This window comes from Corvus brachyrhynchos, unplaced genomic scaffold (assembly GCF_000691975.1).
Source record: "Corvus brachyrhynchos isolate BGI_N302 unplaced genomic scaffold, ASM69197v1 scaffold904, whole genome shotgun sequence".
In the NCBI taxonomy this organism is placed as follows: domain Eukaryota; kingdom Metazoa; phylum Chordata; class Aves; order Passeriformes; family Corvidae; genus Corvus; species Corvus brachyrhynchos.
Window position 1 is genome coordinate 208,659 of NW_008237536.1, and position 10,599 is coordinate 219,257.

At 49.3% G+C, this 10,599-nt stretch overlaps 1 protein-coding gene across 1 annotated transcript in view; it reads left to right on the forward strand.

Annotated features, from left to right (window-relative positions):
• HS3ST3B1 (heparan sulfate-glucosamine 3-sulfotransferase 3B1) overlaps positions 1 to 9,639 on the forward strand; it is a 29,897-nt gene extending 20,258 nt beyond the window's left edge. The window contains exon 2 of the mRNA XM_017731589.1: positions 5,447 to 9,639. Coding sequence (XP_017587078.1) covers positions 5,454 to 6,065 — 612 coding nt within the window. The 5' untranslated portion in view covers positions 5,447 to 5,453 and the 3' untranslated portion in view covers positions 6,066 to 9,639. The remainder of the gene's footprint in view (positions 1 to 5,446) is intronic.
• Positions 9,640 to 10,599: the final 960 nt, after the last annotated feature.

The window sequence follows — 10,599 nt, forward strand, 5'->3', positions numbered from 1 at the left end:
TGTCTATAAATTCTGCACTGAGGGTGGTTCTTGCTGTATTTGCTGGCAGAGCTGCTGTGGGGACTGCTGTGAGTGCTCCCCAGCCTCCATCTCATAGCTGCATCCAGGTGCTGTGGTGTTTTAACCTGACCATAACAGCACTTCTCTTGCTTTTTCAACACCCTGTACACAGCTGTCCATCTCCTCCGGGAGAGTTTTGTCACCTTTGCTGAGGTAAACTGAGGAATCACAGAGGATTGAGGAAGAAGTGGGTTGGTGTGGAACAGAGCGGTTTGAGACTGGAAGGTGCCATTGCTGCAGCTGCATCACAGGACAACCCGATTTTAAGATTTACTTGAGGGACTCATTACTTGAATTTGTTGGAGCAGGGGGACCATCTCCCAGATTGATGCTGGGTGGCTCCAGGTGCTGGATAGGAATATATCCAGCACAAAACCTTCCTCGGAAAGGAAAGCTCACTTGCCCAGCTCTGGGGCAGCCGGATACCTGAGTGTGCTGGGTCTTGGCTGGGCAGGCTGACAGTGACCCCCGCCACGGGCAGACGGTTGTGTCTGAAGCCCCTCAGGCTTAGCCCTGCCATGGGCTCCGGCAGAGTGGGAGAGTTTATCCCAGCAGGTGTTTGCCATGGCAGGAGGTGCGTGGGGGGACCAACAGATGTCCCCGGGGATAAAACCAGCCACCACTGCTGTGCTCTGCCCTGCACTGGTCTGTCCTACCTGTGGCAAATAATGCAGCAACAGGTTGTGGGGGTCCCCTTGCCCCCCTGACTGCTCGCCTGTTCCTCCTTGAGAAGTAGCAGCAGATTAGCCTGGAGCCCCTCTGTGCAGACAAAAGCTGCCACAAAGGGCATTAGGCTTCAGGATTGGATTACCATGTGGCCACCTGTCATCCCCACTTTGTAAATTTATCTCACTCTGGGTCCGGTTTTCACATTGGAGAAGTTTGCACTTAAAAAACCCCCATAAAATGCCCTGCCCAGTGCCTCTCCAAGCAGCAGCCTGGCTGAGTTCATTTTAGTATCCCTTCTTATTCCAGGCTTCAGAGCTGTGTGGGGCTGGGGATTAGGGCTGTTTGAATGAAGAGAGCCTTTATTACATTAGTTTAAGTGGTTAATAGGTAAAGTAGGCCAATCCATCTTTAGACTAAGCCTATCACTTCACCTATGAAGGGTGCAGACTTCACCAAGGAAATGTTCATTAAAGGAAAAGCTTTTCCTCTGTCCCTCTTGGCATGTTAATAGCTCAGGGTTAGGGGCTTGCTCTTCGCCTGTGCAAAATTCATAGCTGTGCTCACACAGCAGCTCCCTCCCCTTGCTGGGACCCCGTTGCTGGCAGCTCTGCCCTAGTCAGCAGCGCTGAGCCCCTCCAGTGCTTTGCTGGCTGGGCTGGGTGGGGAATAAAGGATGCTGGGAGTCTGCTGGTGTTCCTCATCCTCACTTCCTTCTTCCATGCTCAAGAAGCAGGTGCCTCATCCCTTCCCAAGCAGGGAAGTGGCGAGGAAGTTCAGATGGCAGGTAGAGGCAGTGCTTTGGTGCTGGGACTCTCTGCTGTGGGATGTTCTCAAGGCCAGAAGTATTTGTGGGTTTGAAAGGATTAGACAGTTCATAGTCGCTATGAAGTGGGATGATTTGGATGCAGATGCTGTCTCCAGAGGTCTTTGAACTCCAGGTTGCCAGAAGGCAGGAGGATAACAAGGCAGGAGGGATGGCTTGCCAAGCTTTTCATGCTATATTTTCTACTACAGTTTCCGCTATGGCCGTCAGTGGTGTCTCCATCCAGCCCTGGGGCTCAGCTGAGCTCCCTGTTTCCCACAGCCTGATTCCCTCTGTCATCTCCCTTTGCTCTCCCCTATGGACAGCAGTGGTAGCTGCACCTCTGCCTTTCTCACCTTGTGCCGGACAGTGCTGGCAGGAGCTGCCCATGTCTCCACGGTGCCTGTGAATCCTCCATGGAAACAGAGGCTCCCCAGTGGCCACAAGCTGTTCTGGGGTGATCTGTATCCACCCCTGAGCTGAAAACGGGTTTCTGCTGGACCCCACTCCTTTCTCCCAGGGGGCTGCATCCTGCCAGGGCATCATGGTCTCTCACCATCACAGCTCCTCTTTCCCCTCCCAAAGCAGCAGCTGTAGTTTAGCATAGCCCTTGCTGTCTTGGAGCCCCAGGAGCAGATATATTTGGCTCTGGATCTGGTCCTCCTTCCACCAAAACGTATGTCCAGTGTGTTGTATTGGAGCTGCAGTACTCTGCTGGGCCAAATTGCCCTTCTCCCGCTGTGGCTTGAATGGGAATAAATTCTTCTTGCTGACTTTTCCACCACTGTGAGTTCAGACTAGCCAGTGTACCCGTTCCTTCTGTCCCTGAGGCTCTGCTGTCTCTGGCTGCCAGCATGATGGATGGTGCCTCTGTGGGAGATTATGGAAACCATGGGAAAGCTCCTCACAACTGACATGCTGATGCAATAAAATTTTGCTTTCCTGGATGTGGTGTTGTCAGAGGCTCAAACCACATCCATGGGCCACAATATTTTGCTTCACTTGCAGCTGTCTTCCTTTCATGCAGCCACTTCACAAACAAAGCAGAGTCTGAGATAATCTTGAGGGTCTTAGTTTTGGGCTATGCCTGGCACCTATGGGGGTACAATGAAGGGAGAACAGGAGCAAGGGCCTGAGGGCTGTTTTTGTTGGATCCAGGTCTTGTACATGGGTTGAAGGTTCTGTTTCTACCTCTGCTCACCTCAGCCTGTGTTGGCCAACCTGAGGGCAGTAGGTGTGTCAATGTGCCTTGTTCTGCTTTGCTTGCTGTGATGGGTCACCAGCAAAATGTTCTTAAATTGCCAAGAATTCAGGCCCTCTCCAAAAATAACAATCTGGGAGGTTTAGACCCGCCCAGAACTGAGTGCTTTCAGCCACAAATGCAGTTCAGGAGATAAACTGCTCTGAAAAGGGACTGACACCAGGCCAGTGGCTGCCTCTTGGGTAAAGAGTTGCTCCCTGCTTTCTTCCACTTACAGTGTGCTCCTCTGTATTTGCTGAAATGCTAATTAGGAACCTGTGTTTCCCAACTGGATCAACTGACTTGGCACTCCATCCCCAGCAATTTCCTCCTGTTTCACAGCCCAGCCCTACCCAATGCCTTTCTTGTGCAAGGAGGGGAAAAATAAACCTTGCATCATTCCCAGGAGACTGATAAATACTGACTGTAGTAGTCCTGGAGGACAAACCAGTCCCAAAATGCAGGGCCCCATATAACCAGCAATCCAATGAACATGACCTAAAGCTGAAGGACTTCAGTGCAGTGCGGGCAACCTGAGAGTGTTTTGGGAAGCTTTCGCCTCTTTAGGCAGGTCCCAAGCCATTAAGGACTTCATGGGTGGAAAACGACCTCTTAAATCAAGCTGAAAAGCAGTTGGTGGCCAGTGCAGGATGTAGAACTTGGGTTTAATGCAGCCATAAAAGGAGACACCACTTAATGAGCAAATGTCAAAATCCACATCAGCCCACGATAAATTTAAGAGTTGCTCTGAGTGTTATTGACTGGCCCTATTCTGTGACAGCATTATGGGGTTTCAGAGTTGGCCAGAAAGGTGAAGGATTAGTCAGAGTTTTATTCTGGTTGCTGTTCTTGGCACACACTGGCTCCTGCCTTCCAGAAGCTCTCACATCCCAGGTATCTGGTAGACCAGCGTGATTTTTATCTGCATGTGAAACTCCACTTGTGTGGACTTGAAATCCCAGCCTTCAGGGTTGCCATCATGCCTGGGCATGACTGGAGGTTTTCATAAGCTGATGTCCTCTTCCTCCACAGTCCAGCTTGTCCATCACCACTTCTCCCAGAGTCCCATGCAGGGACAGGGACTGTCTCCCATCTTGGGACTATGGAGAAGGGGCTTTATGGGCAGCCTCCAGGCAGAGCTCACCTGTGGGATGGAGGAGCAGCCCCTGCGTGCCCCTTGCCTGTAAACGCATTGCACAAAGGTAATGCTGGAAGCTGATGAAGTAAAATACCAGGTACAGTGTGAGCTCACCAGTATTTGCATAAATAGCTACTGACCAAATTTCATAGACATGGGATGATTTTTGATGCAAACAGACCTCTCATTCCTGGGTCCCCGGTTACTTGCCCTCAGAACACATTGGTCAGTTTTCTTCCCTTGAGTTCTTAATCAGGGCAACCATTGGCTTTAGCACAAATTATCAGTGGCTGTTTCAGTTGCAAGAGCCCTGGTGATCTTTGCTGTGGAAGCATAAAAGTAGTGAGGGAGGAGATGGCTGTTGGGAACAGCCTCCCTGCAGTGTTGTATGGCTGAGGGAAGCACAGCTTCAGGCTTGCAGGTCACACACTGGCTGCTTACTTCTCTGTGCTGGGTGGATGCTTTGAAAACTTAATCAAGTTTTATAGCTTTAATTTCGTGCCTGACTCCCCTTTTGCCTTTTCTTTTCAACTGTCTCACAACCCAGAGCAAATGAGTCCATTTGGGCTATAAAGGGAAAGAACTGGCAAACAGTCTAAAATATTTTAGCTTGCCTAGTGAATGACAGGAGAAAATGACTCTTCCTGCTTCGTGCCACTTCCATCATTTCTGCAAGCTCCCTCATGCTTTCCTATGTGATTAATTAGAAATAGCCAGGGAATAAGGTGGTGTTGCTGAAAGCTTTAAGTTTTAAAAGTACTTTGTGAAAGTATGTCCTGCCCATGGTTGTGTTCTCCATGGTTGTATTCCACATCCTGACCTGCTGTAACCTGTGGGGCGGTGCTGGGATCCTCATTGTCTCCTGGACTGGGATGTGCTGAAGATGCCACTGGCAGCTCTTGATGCTCTGTCTAGTTCATGTGAGGGAACAAAGTGATAGGGAATAGTAAAGCAGGGGCTGAAACTGGGTGCAAGAGGACACCTGTGAGTGAAGTCCTGCTGTTGGCAAGCCAGGGAAAAATTGCACCCTCTTGCCTGAACTGGGAAAAGATTTGCATTTGGGATGCTGAGGGGAAGTGAGGTAGATGTGCTCCAGTGAGCTGCTGCTTTTCTGCTATACCATCCTCTCATTCCCATGGGGAAATGAGCTCTAGATTGGGGCTGAGGTCTCAGTGGTGTTGACATGAGCCAGGACAACCACCTGGTGCAGCTCAGGATCCATCCTGACCAGTCTGGAGCTGGTGTGGTACATGTAGACACGGTCCAAGCACACAGTGTAGCCCAGCTAATCCATTCGTGGATAACTGGGAGATTACTCAGATGGATTTCGAATATAGTTGCCTTTAATAATAATCCCCCCCCTAATCCCTAAATCAGTGGGAAATGGATTTCTCTGTATGAACCAAATGGCCTGTGAAGGCATTTTAGGGAGAAGAATTCTTGTGTATCTATGTGTGAACATACATGTAAATGCATATGGATATTTTTGTTCCTCTTCCTTGCTCTTCTGACCCATGTCTGTGTGTTTTGCTGGCAGGGACCTGATGCCCAGGACGCTGGAGGGGCAGATCACCATGGAGAAGACCCCCAGCTACTTCGTCACCAAGGAGGCCCCAGCCCGCATCTCCTCCATGTCCAAGGGCACAAAGCTCATCGTGGTGGTGCGGGACCCCGTGACCAGAGCCATCTCGGACTACACCCAGACGCTCTCCAAGAAACCCGACATCCCCACCTTTGAGAGCCTGACCTTCAAAAACAGGACTACGGGCCTGATCGACACCTCGTGGAGCGCCATCCAGATTGGCATCTATGCCAAGCACCTGGAGAACTGGCTCCTCTACTTCCCCATCGGGCAGATCCTCTTTGTCAGTGGGGAGAGGATGATCAGCGACCCTGCGGGGGAGCTGGGCAGGGTCCAGGACTTTCTGGGCCTCAAGAGGATCATCACCGACAAACACTTCTACTTCAACAAAACCAAGGGGTTCCCGTGCCTGAAGAAGGCGGAAGGCAGCAGCAAACCCCACTGCCTGGGGAAGACGAAAGGCAGGACCCACCCTGACATCGACCAGGAGGTGGTGCAGAGGCTGCGGGACTTCTACCGACCCTTCAACATGAAGTTCTACCAGATGACAGGGCAGGACTTTGGCTGGGACTGAGCCTGGCACGGGAAAGTCCCCTGTAATTACTTGCCCAGCACGGTTTGCTTATATAAAGAGAGATATATGTATGTAAAATGTACAGAAATCTATTTTATAATAATTTATTTTTAATTCCTAAGCAATTAATTCACTAAGCTGCCTAACCACACTGGCTAGAACGGTAGCCTGTAACGTTTAACATTCCACGGTATTTTAATTCTAATATGTCTCTCCTTTCCTTGTTTTTTTTCCCTTCTGCTTTCTCTTTGTTTTGGTTTGTAACAGACAGTGCTTCCACTTTTCCTAAACAAAATTTGTATTTAAGAATCAAACGAAGCAAGGGAGGGAGGGAAAGCACAAGTTTATTTTTGTTACGGGTATCTGGCCTTTATAAACACTTGCTTTCCCTATTCCAGTGTCCCAGTCTCTGCTGCAGTGTTGTGCTCCCTCAACCCACAGTTTTCTGGTTAGTTCCATGGCCCAGGAGGGGTTTCTCTGTGGTGGGTGGGAGGAAGGCTGGGCATCCCTGTACCCCACATACCTCTGCTGAGCAGCAGCATGTTTTCCCAGTGGCTGTAAGCGTGGGAACCCCAAGCCATAGGTCTCCTGCTCAGGACTGCCGGGAGGGCAGCGTGCTCTTTTTCCAGCAGAGAAGCTGCAGAGCCTGTTGCATGGGCAGAGCTCTCGTCAGTACAGTTTTCCTTCCTGCTTTTTGTCCAGGAGGTTCTTTCCCATGATCCCTCTATGCATTTAAAATCTTTACTGCAGGACAAATGTGAAATGCTGTGTCTGTGTGTGACACGTGTGGTGCTGGTCAGAGTGACCTGCAGAAAGTGTCGCTCCAGGAATACTCACGCACGCCAGGCACTGCTGGGAGATGGCAGTGCCTGCAGCACGTGGAGCACCCTTCATGTACCAAAGACACCAGCAGAAAACCTCAGGTGTCTCCCTGGCATCATGCCCAGGAGCATGTCCCAGGACATGGCACAGGCAGTGTTACCTCCAGCCCCAGGGCTACCGCAGCACCTCCCAGTACTGGAGGTACTGAGACTGGGGAACATCACCCTTAGCCCTGTTAATTCCCATCACTCTTTGGTCCAACACCCTATCTGTGGTCTCTCCCAAGGAGCATCATTTGCTTAGAGCCAAGAAGAGGTGCTGCTTTACCAACAAGGGTGAATATGTAGGAAGGCAGGGGGGAATCTGGGCACGCTGGGGTTGGGGTATTTGTGGCAGTCTAGGGGTGCCCTGGCTGAGCACAGGGGTGGCAGCCAGGCAGGACAGGAGGCTCCAAGCATGTAACCATTAACCTGAATGAAATCCTTCTCCTTGGGTGGAACCAGTGGCTGTGGGACTCCAGGACAGGTTGGGTGGGCTGTCCTGAGAGCTCTGCCAGTGTTTTGTGAGCTGAGGAGGTCCTGATAAACACCATGTGTGTCCGATGCCTTATCGTTACTGTCAGAGGTTCTGCCAGCTTGACTGGAACACTTCTGGAGCAAGGTAGCAGCAGAAGTGATTTTCTCATTGAATTTTTAACAGAAACAGAGCTATGATGTCTTTGGGCAGCAAAACTCCTCACACCTCACCTGCAGCACTGAAATGATGCACTGCACTGAGCATCTCCTGGTGTTGCACTTCCATAAGCAGTGTGAGTGAAACTGGAAACAACAAAAGCACCAATGGGCAGAACATCTAATTTCGTATGCATTGCCTATAGAAATCTGTGCCCTGCACCTCTCCACAGTTACCCGTAGCTCCTCCTTGGAGCTGCCCACTGCTGAGCTGTGTCCAGCTGTGGTGGGCCCCATTCAGTGGTGTTTCCCAAATGTTTGTTTTACTTTTGCAGCCTCCTCACTCTTGCTTGCCTCTTCCGTCTCTCTGCTGTGGCTGTTGGGTGATGAAAATGTTCCTCAGAGCCTGGGCTTCTCTGTCTGGGTCTCGATCTAGTCCTGCTCCGGCAGACAGAGCAAAGAGCAGACTCGGCTCTGGGTCTGTTGCAGGGATCTGCAGGTGCCAGGGAGCTGCCCTTAAGAGCTGTTTAAACCTGAGCTCTTTTGTCTTGGCTCAGCAGTGTCACGTCTCCAAAGGGATTTAGGGACTTGCACTGCCATATGTGGGTTCACATTTGGGGTGCAGTGCATGTGGGTGACCTCAAGGAAAGGGAGATTTTAAGCTTAACATCATCAGGCTGAGCTGCCTACAAAACTGCTGTGAGCAGGATGCAAATCCCTCCTTGGGGTTTGCCTCCAAACACATCTTCCCACAAACAGAGAAGTTCTCCTTCTTGCCCTGAGCCATTTCTAGTGAAGAAATGACAATTTGGGCCAATACAGTCTGACTTCAGGGGGCACAGGTGGGATGCTGGACCTGCTGGGCTGTGCAGGCTGATAACCCCTGCTTTTCCCCAGTCCTGTAAAATCCAGCTGCAGGCCTGAGCGGCTGGGTGAATCTATGCACTTTTGAGGGGTTTGGCTTCAACTCCATCCAGGTCCCTGGCTCTGTTCCCTGCTGCCAGGACAGGTGATGAATGCAGGAGTGTGTCTGCTTTATCCCAGACCCTGCCAGTCTTGGGTGGCTGAGGGAAAGGAGCTGCAGGCACTGAGAAGAAAATACTTCCATGGAAAAACAAGTGATTTATGGTTCTCAAAACCTTGGTCTTCCTTCTAGCAGCTTATGCAATGCATAGAAAGAAGCTTGACCCCTCCACTTGGCCTTTGGGTGAGCCCCCAGCCGTGGCCATGCCACTTCCCAGGGCGTTTCACTGGTGGAGCCTCCAGGCCCTGTGTGTCGGCTTGGGCTCCTTTCCAGGCGCTTCCCTCTGGAGCAAGTGCTGGCTGCTCAGTGCTGCAAGAGTTTTGCATCCCTTACGTCTTCCTTCTTGCTTTCTTGGAAACAAGTTGTTAATATCCCAATGCCTTCCTCGGCTGTACAGCAGAGTGTGGGCTTAATTTGTATAATCAAGTCCTGCTGCAAAAAGCTCTTGTGGAGCAAACTTGTTGGAGAGTGGAAATACAGAGAGTGAATAATAACTCTTCTAACCATAAGCAAATTGTTAGTCCTGACTCGATATCCTTCAGGATGAAATCTGCATTAGACTTTTAATGTAAAAAAGCCTTACCTAACAAATATGACAATGAAGGTGAATCATCTATGGTGTTCATCTGGTTGCTAATATTGGAATCAGTGCATTTTTTTTTTTAAATACCCCTTAAAAAAAAAAAAAAGTTAAGCTTGGAAGTGTGATTAGAAGTTTGGTTGGTTGATTTTTTTTCCACATTGTAACATTAATTTATGGCTGAGTTTCATTCAGTCCTGTATCCAGAAGTGTAGTACAGGTATTAGTGATGTGTTGTCTGTAACATGGTTCTATAGTGTAGTAGCCAATTTGTAAAAAAAAAGAACAAAATGGAAAGCAAAACAAACAAACAAAAAAAGCCACAAAAAGGAAAATCTAAAAAAAATGTATATGGAGTATTTTGTGGTATGTACAACACAAATTAATTTTACACAGAGAAAGATGTTTCTAAGAAAATGAAATTCTGAAAATTCATACTATTTGTATGAACAAATAAAACTCTATTTTACTAAGTGACAGGCACAGCTGTGTTCATTTGGGGGGGTTGGAGGTGCTGTCCCCTGTACTGGCACGTCCATCCCAGGGCTGTCCGTGCAGCTGTGCTGGCCTGGTGGCAAAGCCCAGGAGCCTGTGCTGAGGCCAGCGGGACATGATCCTGAACATGGGCTCCCATCCAGCACTCAGCTGTTCTGGAGCCAGAGGCTTTGCTGGGGGTGGATGTGTCCAAGTTTTGCTCAGGCAGTTGTGTGGGGGCTGATCTGTCGTGCTGGACACACCTTCATCCAATGCCATGTCAGGGAAGAGATCTGAGAGATTACCCTTGGCCCTGCTGCAAAAACTGGATGGGCTCAGGGATGCTGCAGGACAAACTCAGTCCTTTACAGCTGCAGTGGGGAACCTCTCCAGTGCCAAGTTACTTTTCCAAAGCTTTGCTCTTACTGTAGTGATGCTGATCCAGCCTCTGGGGGCAGTGGTTGCTGTTGCTCCCTACACACTTGCATTTTTTTACATAAAACTTCATTATCATTAAATTCAGAAGAGTCCCAGGCCAGTGCTATACAAAGCAGCACCTGAAGAATGATACAGATTTATGTTATGTACCAAATGCTGTTAAAAATCAATTTAAATAATTTCATTTTTCTTTGCAAGCCTTGCATCTGGTGCAGAGTAATTGATGGGACTCTTTCAGATTGTCCATTTTTCAGAGACCTTCTAGAGAAGGAGTCAAAACAGAGCACAAGATTTAATTTAGCAATTTAGGAAGAATTCAACCAGGAAACCTCCAGCTGGTCAGGACTGTAATTAGCTGCTCCCAAACTCTGGCAAAGCTTAAACTCCATAGGTGTCTCATTTTTAAAATATGTAGATTTTGCTTTAACATTCCCATGTAACTTTCAAGCAGCACAGCTGGATGACCTCAGCTTGATGGAGTTGAGCTGCTCCTTACCTCATTCTCACATCCCCTTGATTTCGTTC